This window comes from Triplophysa rosa, linkage group LG9 (genome assembly GCF_024868665.1).
Source record: "Triplophysa rosa linkage group LG9, Trosa_1v2, whole genome shotgun sequence".
NCBI lineage: Eukaryota > Metazoa > Chordata > Actinopteri > Cypriniformes > Nemacheilidae > Triplophysa > Triplophysa rosa.
In genome coordinates this window covers 21,192,189-21,206,049 of record NC_079898.1, presented here as the reverse complement: position 1 = coordinate 21,206,049, position 13,861 = coordinate 21,192,189, and the positions used below count along the sequence as shown (strand labels likewise).

Sequence of the window (13,861 nt, the reverse complement as noted above, 5' to 3'; positions counted from 1 at the left end):
TGGCTCCAGCAAGGCTGAGGAAGCGAGCTGTTCTAGGATCAGGCTGTTGTGAGGAGAGAGGATTCAGATCTGGGATCAGGCGAAAGGGAAATTCTGTGTCGACTTCAAGCGTATCTGCACATACTATTTTTCCTATGACATCAAAATATCGCGAGAGCAGTACGTTCGAATAGCTCTCGCGATGCTTTGATGTCATACTTTGAGCGGCCTGCGCAGCGCCGCGTGAAGTAGAACTTGCGAGTTTACGAAATAACGTATAAACATAGTAGCGCGCTGGTACATTTTAATGCTTTGATTATATGTGTAATTTTGAAATGTCAACAAAGCTTCTTTAATATGAAAAGGGAGTTATACTTGGGTTATATGTGGCGGTTAAAAGCTACGAACCCAGTGGGCGCTGATCTGGGATCAGGGGAAATGTTAGGGGTTGGGTTGGGCTGGACGGATTCAGCTGGTAAAAGTTTTTCGTGCGCTTTTCTCTACACGTTATTCAGACAACGCGCGCAGCGGACGTAAAGTCATCTTTAAAAAGTTAGCAATGTTTTGAAACCACCGAAAGCGGCGAAACTAAAACTAAACGCCACTTTGTGTTTTTGTTTTTAGACTGTAGCCATGATGACTCCAAACTAGCTATTGGGCTAAACGCACCGAAATGGACTCTGTTGTGCGTGTCATTGCGAATCTTGGTTCGGATTTCAGGATGAAGTCGAATCGATCCAGAATCGATTAACGATGCTCTCCAGAAAGAAGAGTAAAAACGAAGCGTCCAAACCAGCCGAAGTTCAGGGCAAATATGTGAAGAAAGAAACGTCCCCGCTGCTGAGAAGTGAGTAACTTCTGTCAACATGCCAAACAGAGCTCACAAAGTATATATATATATATATATAATCTAGATTTTTTTATCGTTTTAGGTTCACAGCATATGTGCCACAGCTTTTTGCATCACTTGAATAAATAAACAGCGTTGTGTGTGTAGCTGTTTCATTAATTCGGGTATTTAATTAAGTCTATCCAAAGTGACTAACGTTACAGTACATTTAGGATAAATGTCTCAGTTTGTGTGTTTTTTGGGATTGAACCCATGACCTTTGTGTTGCAAAATGTTCTTCCAATTGAGCTACAGCACTACTTATTTTTATATTTATTTTAAATATTAAATATTAATGTTAAATATTTTCCCTGAATACGGTTCCCACTTACACCTTGTTTTCCTCAGATTTAATGCCCTCATTTATCCGGCATCCCACATTTCTTCGGCGTGAAGCACCATTGGTGGAACCGGTTCCTTCTGGGGTACCATCTGGTGCTGGTGCGTATCCCTCCGGTTCCCTTGGGGACGTCAGCGGCCCCAAGAGTTTCCTACGCAACGCACCCCAACGAACGGCCCTCGAGGTCGCACGTAGAGAGAGTAATCGTCTGTCTGCCCCTCCACATCTTCATCACGATTACTCGCCTTCATCCCCATCGTACATCAGCGAAACTGCTTCAGTAACCGAGAACGGAGACGGCGGTCCGTATTACTACCCACCTGAGCCCTACTACAACAACCAGCCCAGACGAGCACACAGACCAGACCACTTTAATGAGAACTACGGATACTATGAGCATAATGAACTCAATTACCCACGAAGCCCTGCACAGCCCCAGACACCCCAGCCACACAGTCGCCCACCCCCAGGTGAGTAACGCATCACCCAGTGAGCATCATCTTATTTGCAGTCACAACAGACAAAGATTCACATGCCACGAGCACTCATTCGTACTATAATAGACTCCACCGTGGCATAACAAACATGACGTAGTTCTGAGAATCAGTATGGGAACCTACAGGACAAACGGCAGGACATTTTGCTTGGTTTCTTTTTTGAGGCATTGTGCTGGGTAGTCCTGCCCACAGTACCATTTCATTGGTCAAAAAGCCAAGATGGATGATCAAATATGTGCTGGTCGGCTGTGTAGCATCGTTCGTCACATTCCCATTCAGTGCGGATGGACAAATTACTTGTTTCTGGAAATCTGTCACTAGTGGACTAGTTTGTATAACCCCTGCTTAAAAGTTTTCCTTGATTTTTCTGAGCAGGAGAAGAGAATCTGCTCTTTGACGTCATCGCACATTCCAGCCCTTCTTGACACACACACACAGTTTTTCCTCAAACACATGCTTACTACATTATTTTCTGCTATACACACCCACACACACACATTCTCGCTGTCACTCTGTTGCAGTATTTCTCATCATGTGTGAGAATGAGTGGAATGTTGATTTTTCATGGTTGGCCTTTTCCTTACCCTGAAATAAACTCTCTGATAGTGTTTGTGTGTGTTCCTTGTGATATACTTTCCTTTTCTCTGACATTTTGTTTATTTACTGCTTTTTTACTCTGTTCTTTCACAGGTAGGCTACTAAATGTTATCTTCACCTCTAACGCACATGTAAATACTCCCTTAACACATGTGTGTTTGTATATCTTGGTGTAGCAATTGGGCGCGTGCCAGCGAAGTCTCTTGGAAATCTGACCACGATGAGTGGGGAAGACGCTATTCTACCTCCTGGCTGGACTGTTGATTGGACAATTCGAGGCAGGAAGTATTTCATCGATCACAACACAAACACTACTCATTGGAGCCACCCACTGGAGAGGGAGGGGCTTCCACCAGGCTGGGAGAGGGTGGAGTCAGCCGAGTTTGGCGTGTACTATGTTGACCACATCAACAAGCGGGCCCAGTACAGACATCCTTGCGCACCCAGGTGAGAGAATATGTTTGAATGTCAAGACCAGTTTGTTTTGAGTTGTTTGCTGTCATTTTGACACCATCCGAAATTGTAAACATATCTCAACTGTTTTCTCTCCTTCAATCTCAGTGTTCCACGTTATGACCAGCCTCCTCCGCCGCCAGTCACCTATCAGCCCCGCCCACCAGAACGGAACCAGGCTGTTCTGGTACCAGCAAACCCGTATCACACAGCGGAGATCCCGGACTGGCTGCAGGTGTATGCCAGAGCCCCATTGAAGTACGTTTCATACCAATAGATGGATGTATTTGTCATTAAAGGTCCAGTGTATGAAATATAGCGGCATTTAGTGGTGAGGTTGTCAATTCTGGCTGAATTGCCATAACAGCCAGACAAAAGGCAAAAACGTAGTCCCACCTTAAACTCACACCATTGAGTCAATACTGCTAATCGGGCCTCAACAGAGCCACAGTGTTTGCACATTATGGGAATGTACGCAAATGAAAAGAGGTAAAACATGAAATGACAAGAAATTTAGGCAAAAAAATCCTCCCAAAGCTGAGCTTCAGTTGACACTTCAAGCGCAACATGCATACAACTACGCAACATGCATGCAAGTTGTAATAAAAATAATGCATTTGAATAAAAAGCAAATGTTAATTTTTTCAAAGTTAGACATCTGTTTTATCCATGACTGTAGCTGAAGACCTAAACTAAGTTCGATACAAGGGCATCTCTTTCATTTTTTCATGCCACCACACCCTATGTGGTATTTTAAAGCTTTACTCTCTATAAAGTTTTACTACTGCCCTAATGATTGAGCCTAGTAAAGACCAGTACCATTAACCTTCAGCTGTATTATAATGTGTGTGTTGTGTCTCAGGTATGACCACATCCTGAAGTGGGAGCTGTTCCAGCTGATGGATCTGGACACTTATCAGGGGATGCTGAAGCTGCTCTTCATGAAGGAGCTTGAATGTATCGTCAAATCCTACGAAGCATATCGACAAGCGCTGCTCTCTGAACTCGACACACGCAAACAGCGGCAGCAGTGGTATGCTCAACAGCCAACCAAAAACTTCCCTCAGAACATGTGACTCGCCCAAACTCCAGCATCACCTGTGCCTTAGCTGCTGATGCAGTTTTGTTTTCAGCTTAAAACATGAGCCCAAAGATAGACGTTACGCAAGGCCTGATGGGAACTGAACACTATTACGCATATATAGATTTCAGCCATTGTACAGCTGTGTGTGTTACGATTCTGTGCTTGGTTTCGGCTGTGTGTTGTGAATGTGTTTGCATGTTAGTGGCCTGCAGGCAGCTGTGGGTGATGTCTGGAAATACTCCAGCACTGTCTTTTTGGACAATCACGACTGTTATGTATCAATGTTTTATTTTTATTTAGTCCTGTTTGCCTTGTTGGTTTTGTTTTTAAGGTGTTGATCTCACAAAACGGTAAAAAAAAAATTTGCTTGTTTATTTAAAGATTAAAGTTTCATGCTGATTTATCACTTTAAAGATAAAGTGATCAATTCTGTGGCATTCGGGTTAGTTAAAAGTGTATTTTTCAGTTTATAATGAAGTTTATCAAAGTTAGTCAAGTCTATTAGAACATCAACGCTAAATAAACCAGGACATTGTATTGTACATGTAATAGTATGCCCAAGTTTTTCTTTCCTTCAACAGCTAAAAGGTATTTTAACCCAAAATTTTAATTTTTGCTACCTCTTTGTAAAGACGGCAATAAAACAATTTTGAGACAAGATGGTATAATATTCCATCAACTCTGGTCTAATTCATTAGTAAATCCAGGTCTAAAGGTGTATACGGAGACAGAAACTGAAAAAAATCCTGATAAGCAAAGGAATTGTCTGGTCCGTAATGTATGGCAGTCGACTCTTTAGCATCTGCTTTATTTTTGTTTTGGTAATTTGAGATTATTGAAATGCATGCTTGTTTGTGTGTATTTTTATTCTATCTTCGCTGGCATGACTTTAAATAGGTCTCCAGAGGCATTGCCTGGGACACTGAAACATTACTGGAACGCTACATCATGTGTGAGTCATGACATTCTCACCATCCTGGATTACGGATGATGATGATAATAATAACGCCTCTTGTATTTTTAAACATGTATTTTATTCCCTTATAAATAGCACTGAACTGAACATACAACATCCATTACAAAATAAGAACAGCCTCCTTTCACGTGTATGTCAGAGAGAGCAACAGTATTTACACTGAAAAGACTGTGAAATAATTCAGACAAGAATGTCGAAACAAATACTGTGATTTTCTACAGCATGTACAAACTGCACGGTCAAGACTGATTTTGTCGTGTGATGTGTTGAACTCCTCTCTGACGTCCGTGCTGTGGGCCTGAGCTTGAAGTGCAGGATGAAATCGTGGTGAGTGTTTGTGGCGATATGCTTCTTTTGCAGTAGTAAAGCATCGCACATATCGTCGCACGTATCTTTCTCTCTCTGACTGTACGCTCCACTGTCCACAGTGCATCTGTGAAACTGTGCGGTCAGTTTTGTTTCTTCTCCGGTTCGGGCTGTTGGTCGGTTTGGTGTCCGGGGAAGGCGTGATTATACAACTGCCTGTGGTTTGCTGCAACGCTGTACAGCTTATATAGAGCCTGAGGGAGAGACGGCACGTCACATTACTTATTTTGTGGAAAAATATTTATAAGATGTTGTAGACAGTTAAATCTGTAAACCCTCACCTCATTTGTGCTTCCCTAAAATAGAAAGAAACAGAGAAACCGTTAACAAATGGTTTGCAAACCAGGTCATTTACAAATAAAAATGGTTTATTGTTGTGATCGGATTTCAGGAGTGAAGGTGACCCGTGTTTTACCTGATCCCACAGTGCTCCGGCCACCTGGTCGATGACGGCACCCAGCTCTCTGTATTCTCCTGAGTAACGGATGTAGGCCCAGGTGCACAGAGTGATGAGAGCGAAGCCCAGAACCATGTTGCAGATGCTGGCGATGATGTCGACGCCCAAGAACCCGGTGATCCCTGCGGCCACGTACATTACGAAGATCACCACGAACAGTGTTGCGGGCGTGCGTGCCGCGTGAAAGATGTTCTTGGAGTCGTTGTGTTTGATGTACTGCACGAAGACCTCGTCGATCTCCGCCTCTAGCTGTAGCAAGTAACGCCGGCTGAATTCCTCCCCTCCCATTTTCTTCACCCCGCGGAACACCATCAGTGCTTCCTCGCGGATGTCTAGGTGACGTGCCTGCAGCTCGCTCGGTGCGAGGAACGGACGATCTCCTCCGCTCACCTGATGAAGAGAAAGTGGATGTAAGACAGGGAATAAAGAATTTCAAATGTGATCAGTGTGCTCTGCCCATACTGTCTTTTTTTAGACAGTAGTCAATATCTTGTTTATCTACATCAGTTGCTGTAGTAATGATGGACATTTCAGCATGATCCCAAGATAAATACATATATATTTTATATATAGATTACATACATATTCTGCATGTGTATGCATTTAATCATGTTCTTGACTTTTTTTCTCATGTAAAGCTGCTTCTAAACAAAGCAACATTGTAAACAATCCAACAATCCAAACTATAGGGTATATGTCGAACATCACATGACCAAACCGGAAAACAGGTCTTGTAACGTCCGCTTGTCAAAGAGTTTTATGAAATAACAGCAACATCTTTTGATTTTTGAGGTAATCCAGCTTGTGTGTTTTATTCTATTTTATTTTACAGTTATATAATGGATATAGTCTTAAAGTGCACACTTTCAGCTTTATTTAGAGTGTATTCACATCTACATTAGCTGACGGGTTTAGGAATTACAGCTCTTTAATATGTAGCTCCCTCTTTTTCAAGGGACCAAAAGTAATTGGACAGTCGAATCAAAAGCTGATTTATGGACAGGTATGGGCTTTTCATTAGATCATTTCCTCATAAATTAAACATGATAAAGGTCTGAAGTTGATTCTATGGGGGTGTTTGTATTTGGAAGCAGTTGCTGTGAACCCACATCATGCTTTTCAGTATGATCTCCATGCAAGTGAAACAGACCACAGCTAGATTTCAAAAATACAACAAATACATCAGAAAGATCGGACAACTTTTTATTGCATGTCCCTCAAAAGCTGTGTGCTCAAACCAATGCAGATGAAATGAATTTTTTATTTCACACTCACCTCCTCCATCTTTCTGTTGTATAGATCTTTAGCTGCAGCCACTGCGGCCAAATTATTTGCCTCTGCTGTGGCCTGTAAACACACACATACACACACACACACACACACACACACACACACACACACACACCATAACAGTGTCACACTGTGGATCCTAACAGCTGTTATGTGAAGTTGTGGGTGTAACGGGATGTTTGGTAGAGGTTATACAGTACCTGTAACATGGATTTTGGGTGTGGCAGCTCTTCTCCCTGGTAAATCTTGATATATGCCTATAATCATAAACAGCTGCTTAATTCGCTCCATGAATAAAAAATGTAAACTTTAAAAAAATGTGAAGGACAAAGTTGGTTGAAGAAAATGTGACGGTGCCTGCCCATTCAAAATTGGTAAACACAATTGTAAGGTGTTGCTGAGTGACTAACTAAACTATTTTCTCAACGCTGTTCTTACTTTGAAGTACTCCAGGAGTCCACGGCAGGTGATTTGACTTCCATTTATCTCTTTCACGTCCAGGTTTTTGGGGAGCAGTAAGCACGAAACAAGCACTTGCAGATTGGTAATAAACTCTTGATCGATCTCTGAAACGCATAAACTCACATTCAGAATGGATTGTAAACTAAGTATAGCCAAAAGTGATGTTGGCATATCTGTACAATATTTGCTTTTATTTCCCCCTTTAACCATCAAAATGAGGTGTACATAAACAAGTTTTAAAATATTTATTTGATACATTTATTTGGTAAAAAAGCTAACTATAGCACATCCGAAAATATGTTATAATATTTAATAATTATAGAAAAAACATTATTTTGACGTTAATGTTTTTAATCTTTTTCTGTGGTGATATTTTGTAGACATTCTCTCTTTATGAACTTTGCTCATGTGTTTTGTATCATTTTTGCCAAATCTTCTTAAATTCTTCTCAAAGCTGAACTTCAGTTTATACACCAAATCAACATGCATACACAATTGTTAAGGCAGATTTCATAAAATATTTGAATAAAGAGCAAAACCATCACCTGTCCAAAGTTGGACATTACTACTGTAAGTGTTATACGTCATACTATCGGATTGTAATGCTCTCTTTCACACGATTCTGAGTTAAGCTACAATCTGATGAGGAGTGTGGGCCTGTGAACGTACCCTTCAATCTGCCATCAAAGTGTGGGTTTGTGGCCACCTTAAGCCCTGGGTGTGGCATGAGGAAACAAGAGATGTTGGTGAAGCAGGAATGGATGTGTTTCCTCACGTTCTGCAGCTCTTCGTGTTGGTTCTCTGAGATCTGCACACACGAGCACATATCAGCGCTGGTTCTTTTGTATTTCCATATTTTCACATTTTAAGGCCACTGACCTTTAATCGTTTTTCCAGGAACTTCATTCCGCCTTCCTGTCCGTAGGGAAACTCGTATGGAAAACTCCAGTCCCGCACGAGGAAGATCAAGGACTTTTGGAATAACATCAGATAATAAGTAACATTCACCAGTAACATATCAGAGCAACTCACAATCAGAGTTTTATAGAGAAAACTGTACATTTCAGTATAAAAGTTGCACGAGTAATATTGCAAGTAGGCTACCTGAAAGGGTTTGAGGAATGTTTCTTCCATGGCCAGTCTTCCATATTCAGTGAAAAGCTACGCAGATGAACAGAAACAAGTGCAGATGTAGTCTAAAGTATGTCACTGACTGAAGTGGAACTTCAGAAAATACAGTAATGTCACATTGCCTCAAGTGTCTAATTGCTTTGTAAAAGTATAAAGCAATTAGACAAGTAACCTTCATATAACCTTCCTGCAAGAATGAAATAGTTTTCAGCCTGCAGTGTATTGTATGGCTGCCAAGCAATTTAGCAACTTTGCATGTTTATATAAAATGCACGGTTAAATGATCTGTTTCATACTAATTTCTAATATACAGTACAGCCACAGAGAAAATTAGGAGACCACTCCAGTTTTGCATTTACTCTGCATTTCTACATGTATTGTGTTCATTCCAGTCCAGTGTCCATAGGCGTAATTTGCGGGTGGAACAGGTGGGACATGTCCCCACCACTTTTTGGAAGAAATTAAGAAATGCTTGCGGAAGGTGTGTATTGTTTAGGGGCCATTAACATCTAAAAGTCGTGGAAAACGCAGGCACTTTCTCACTATCTCCCGTTGCTCACACTAAACATATTTTTGCGGAAGATTGAGGGCCACGACTCCAGAAACGCAGCCAGAATGAAACGAGTGCATCATCCGCGTCCGCGCGCTTGCTTGTGCATCCAGTGTCCAAGCACAAAAACGCGTAAACCAAGTGACATTTTTAGTCATAGGAATAAACTGTTTTTTACAGCCAAGTGACCTTCCCCAACAGCCAAGTGACCTTCCCCAAATGACAGGTTGGGAACCACAGCTGGAGTCAAAAAGTGGAGTAGGCAATGGACGGACCGCCCACTATATATGATAAATATTCCCAACGAGTTATTACAGAAACAATTTATTAAAGTATTAATTGTTTATGTCCCCACCACTTTTCAAAACAAAGTTACGCCACTGCCAGTGGTTTTAACAGAAACAAACCTCAGGAATGACATAAAATCACCAAACAGCAATGTGAAAGATTAAGTGAATGCAAAAACTTGTGAAAGTTGTGAAAAAACTAGGCTTATTCCATTCCATACATTTTTTTAACTGTTCCTAAAATCCATGTAAAAACATTAGTATTGTGTTGTTGTTTTTTTGTTGCAGTATTCAAGATATTCAAGATTTGATCTGTTTCAATTATCTTCAAATAAATGCAAATACAAAAACAATATTTTCATTTGGAATATTGCTGTCACTAGTTCACAGAATTAAACCAAAAACAGTCAATTCATAAAAACTGAAAATAGTTTTGGAGGTTTTTCTGCAGCTGTATACCTTTACCTTAGGTTTTTAACACGCTTGTCTGTTTTGTACAGAATGCAATTCAAGTTTAGGAGTTTAGAAGACCCTCGCCATACCTGCAGATGCTGAAGATCATCTTCCTGAACATTCTGAGATATATTATACACCTAGAGAAGAGATGAGAGTGTTATATGGATCATGGTGAACAGGACCATTTGGATAACAGGTTTTGGGGTGCGTTGTATGTATACTCGTGCATTTACTACCTGCATAGAGCTGATCATGGTACTGAGAGCAAATACGGTGGCTGAGTCACGGAGAGTGGACTGGCTATCAAAGGTCCCCTGTGTGTCCATTAGCAACACCGCCACCTATAGGTGAAAAGACGAAATGGAGGCATGTCACAAACTACATCTTTATACACCTCTGAAGACATAGTTATGTATATTATATTGCATTTCTCTCAGTAGATCCATAGGTTGAGGGGTCTTACCTTGCTACCATCTGGTTTGTCCACCAGGAAGACCTCACTCCAGATCTGAATGCCTGTGGTCTCCCGCTCCGATCCCCCCCTCCACGAGAATCCCGTCAGCGGCTGCTCCGGGTCACCCAGCCACTTTTCACTGGCCTAAATTCACACAAACAGAGACTTCTATTATACAACTAGACCACACAAACATTTGGACTTTAAAGACAAAAAATTGTGTGGGCGGAGGAACAGATGGACAGTCTCACCTGGCTGTACATGTATCGCAGCATGAAGTCCATAAGAAAGGATTTGCCCTTGCGAAAGGCTCCTGCCACAGAGATGGCCACCACCTCTCTGTCTCTGACCTCTTCGGACAGCAGGATCTTACTGAGCGCTGCCTCGTCCAGCTCAAACGAGTGATCATCCTTCACCACCAACACCTGCACCGGACGCGCTCGGCCGTCTGTTTCCTCCTCCTCTGAGCTCCAGTCGTACACGTTCTTATCCACGAAAGACCCTGCATGTACACACACACTTTATGTTTCGGGGGTGACAAACACTTAACTTCGGAAGTGAATCCATATTCCAGGTGTGTACGGTAATGCAGGTCTTATTCACGAAATTGCGATCGTCATGTTGATGGAAAATGTATTAAGAAATAAATGCGTTCAGCAATTTTAGTAAACCGCCTTCTGTAGAAGTGCCACATAATGTTAATGATTTAAAAGCTGCTGTGCTTTTTAACAGCATGTGCTCTCTAAACCACAATGTACTGGTGGGATACCATGAGACCAAACAACATTAGCAGTATACGGTAAAAAAGGGACAATAAATACTTTGTGAAGACCTGTAGGCCTACAGTCTGTTTTGGCAATTTTTAAGCACCGCACCTCAGTTGTGTAGTTACCACATTAGCAACTATTTGTTTAATTTGTTTTGTAAAATGTATAAAATAAAAAATTTGACATAGAATGCAACGGCCACTTCTGTTAACAACCAAAGTCTGTACGGAACTAAACAGGGTTAAAGGAACAGTTCACCCAAAAATGAAATCTTCATTTACTCACCCTCAAGTTGTTGCAAATCTGTATAAATTTCTTTGTTCTGATGAACACAGAGAAAGATATTTGGGAAAATGCTTGTAACCAAACAATTCTTGGTCACCATTGACTACCATTGTAGGAAAAATTGCTTTATAAATTTCTTTGTTCTGTTGAACACAAAAGAAGATATTTTGAAGAATGTAGGAAAGCAAACAGTTCTGGGACACTTTTGACTACTATGGTGGTCAATGGTGGCCAAGAACTGTTTGGTTACAAGCATTCTCCCAAATATCTTTCTCTGCGTTCATCAGGTTTGGAACAGCTTGAGGGTGAGTAAATGACGACAACAATAAAAAAATAAACTGTCCCTTTAAGCATGAAGAGGAAAAGTGACAATAATATTTAGCTACAGTGTATGTGGCCAAAGTCATGCAAGGATAAGTATGTCATTTTTATTAATCATTCCCAAAAATAAGTACATGTTCGCCCTTCTGTTCGTATTATACTTTGTGAGTTAATGAAGCAATAATGCCACGATACACTTAAGATAATCACCAGATATATATCATAAGCCTTAATCCATATCAGAAAACAAATGATAATTTGTCATCACACAAGTGTTAGAGCATTGTGGAGCTCATAAGGAAATGACTCAGATTAAATCAGATCGCTCTCTCTTTCCAGTCTAACATTCTCCAGGGAGAAATGGTGGAGTCATGGTTTAGAAAGGCTTAATGCAGCAGACGGTTCTAATGGAGCTTGAGTGACGATTTGATCTTCGTCATCAAGGCCCGTGTGATGCTGCTCGAGAAGTTTATGGTTTTAGATGTCATCATAAGGCTTATTGACTGTCATGTCAGACGTCCTGGTGTAAAACTTTGTGTCAATCATGATATATAGCTTAATAGTTTTTTAAGTAGTCTTTTAAGCAGAGGGGGGACGGTTTCAACATGGCTTATATCTCCAAACAGGAATGAGCTAGTGATGATATTCATAAAAATAAGTCTATTCTTGTCGTACTGAATCTGTTTTAAACTTTTCTTTGATGTACTGGTAACTGAAAATTGTGTCATCATTTACTCACCCTCTTGTCATTTCAAACCTGTATGACTTTCTTCTGCAGAATGTTGGGTAACCGAACAACGGTGGTACTCATTGATATACATTGGTTTTGTGTACATACAACGGAAGTCAATGGGGGCCAATGTTGTTTGGTTACCAACATTATTCAAAATATCTTCTTTTCTGTTCTGCAGAAGAAAAAAGTCATACAGGTTTGAAATGACAAGAGGGTAGGTAAATGATGACAGAATTTTCATTTTTGGGTAAACTGTCACTTTAATACAAGGAACAGACTGGGAGATTCCTTTGAAATATTTTTGTTAAATATATATTGTGTATTTGGACAGTTGGCACTTATCATATTTATATTCATTTTAGTGAGTTGTGTTGCTGCCTTGTGGTGAGAGATGTAATCTTTCTTAGAACACTTTTATTCCTGCAGCTATATTTATAAATAGCTCATTGTAATGTTTTAAGTTTAAATTTCATTTTAGGGATTAGGTCCGTTTTTTAATTAATTTACATGCATTACAGAAGGTCTGCTGCTGATGGTACCAAAGCGACACCAACACTGTAAATTATTTAAATTCAAGTTAGCCCTATAGAGCTCTCTCTCTCTCTCCTTCTCTCTATCATGTCATGTTCACCTGGCTGGGCCTGTTTAGAGCAGGAAGCATCACACATTCATCGTGTGTATTATATAAAGCAGCATCTCCATACAGGCCTGTATGGCAGATGGTCGGAGCTCCGCTATATCGTCACTGACATATACACCCGAATTCAGTTCACATAGTCATGACATTCCTGCTATTAACTGATGTAAAACAACGGTGACATGTGATCTAATGTTACTGAAGCATCAGCCCTGATAACACAACGATGAATTATAAATCCTTCTGTCTGCTATGAGCATTGGAGAATAACACGTTCTGTTGTGGTAGTTGAATTTATGTTGCTAGAATGTTACACTGTTTGTAAAAAAAATGTTCAATATAAATCCAAAAGCAGTTAAATAGCTGTCATCGCAAACACATACAGTGAATTGACACGGAACAGGGCTGTGGTCCGGACCCAACAACATGAAAACAACCACTGTGTGTATGCATGTACGTTAACCAGTTATGTATGTATGTAAATGTTTGTTTGTAATTCACCACGACTATTAAAAACAAGCATAATACAGTGTCTTTGCAACAGTATTTTCCTATTTTTCAGAGACGCACAATAACCCGTCTCACTGGATGTATCATGTCTCGTTGTTGTGTATTATTAATAATTAGTAATAACTCACCCCAGCTGTCTCTGTCCTTTTTATCTCGGGCCATGTCGCACTTGGTGTCGTTTTCAGCACTCGGTTCGGTTGTAAATAGCGATCATGAGACGGATGCGATGCTGGAAATCAGCTGCCAGTGATGGAGGTTCATTCTCATCTGAACGGAACATGCAGCGCAGCATTACGCCGCCTAGTGGCGCTGTGGCACCGAAGGCGGTATACATCCATAG

At 40.7% G+C, this 13,861-nt stretch overlaps 2 protein-coding genes across 3 annotated transcripts; one reads left to right on the top strand and one right to left on the bottom strand.

Annotated features, from left to right (window-relative positions):
* The first annotated feature begins 408 nt into the window (after positions 1–408).
* On the top strand, positions 409–4,499 carry sav1 (salvador family WW domain containing protein 1). 2 transcript variants are annotated; one of them, XM_057342187.1, is made up of 6 exons: positions 426–512; positions 604–826; positions 1,217–1,678; positions 2,479–2,749; positions 2,864–3,013; positions 3,618–4,499. In XM_057342187.1, exons 2-6 carry the CDS (start codon positions 733–735, stop codon positions 3,829–3,831), a joined length of 1,191 nt encoding a protein of 396 aa, XP_057198170.1. In that variant the 5' UTR covers positions 426–512; positions 604–732; the 3' UTR covers positions 3,832–4,499. The 2 variants fall into 2 exon arrangements, with proteins under 2 accessions (XP_057198169.1, XP_057198170.1); XM_057342186.1 differs by having other exon boundaries at positions 409–826.
* A 352-nt stretch (positions 4,500–4,851) lies between these two features.
* Positions 4,852–13,806, bottom strand: atl1 (atlastin GTPase 1). The gene is made up of 14 exons (XM_057342950.1): positions 13,650–13,806; positions 10,520–10,770; positions 10,278–10,412; positions 10,051–10,155; positions 9,901–9,951; positions 8,495–8,551; positions 8,270–8,362; positions 8,060–8,198; positions 7,367–7,494; positions 7,129–7,185; positions 6,914–6,985; positions 5,597–6,028; positions 5,463–5,477; positions 4,852–5,375 (listed from the first exon to the last, which is right to left on the bottom strand). Exons 1-14 carry the CDS (start codon positions 13,681–13,683, stop codon positions 5,265–5,267), a joined length of 1,680 nt encoding a protein of 559 aa, XP_057198933.1. The 5' UTR covers positions 13,684–13,806; the 3' UTR covers positions 4,852–5,264.
* Between the last annotated feature and the right edge of the window lie 55 nt (positions 13,807–13,861).

Coding starts and splice junctions, on each gene's coding strand:
- atl1 (XM_057342950.1), bottom strand. CDS start 13,683: ATGGCCCGAGATAAAAAGGACAGAGACAGCTGGG. Junction 10,413..10,519: donor TGCGATACATGTACAGCCAG/GTGAGACTGTCC, acceptor GTGTGAATTTAG/GCCAGTGAAAAGTGGCTGGG. Junction 7,495..8,059: donor CTTTGATGGCAGATTGAAGG/GTACGTTCACAG, acceptor TATGCGTTTCAG/AGATCGATCAAGAGTTTATT.
- sav1 (XM_057342186.1), top strand. CDS start 733: ATGCTCTCCAGAAAGAAGAGTAAAAACGAAGCGTCCAAACCAGCCGAA. Junction 827..1,216: donor AACGTCCCCGCTGCTGAGAA/GTGAGTAACTTC, acceptor TGTTTTCCTCAG/ATTTAATGCCCTCATTTATC. Junction 2,750..2,863: donor AGACATCCTTGCGCACCCAG/GTGAGAGAATAT, acceptor CTTCAATCTCAG/TGTTCCACGTTATGACCAGC.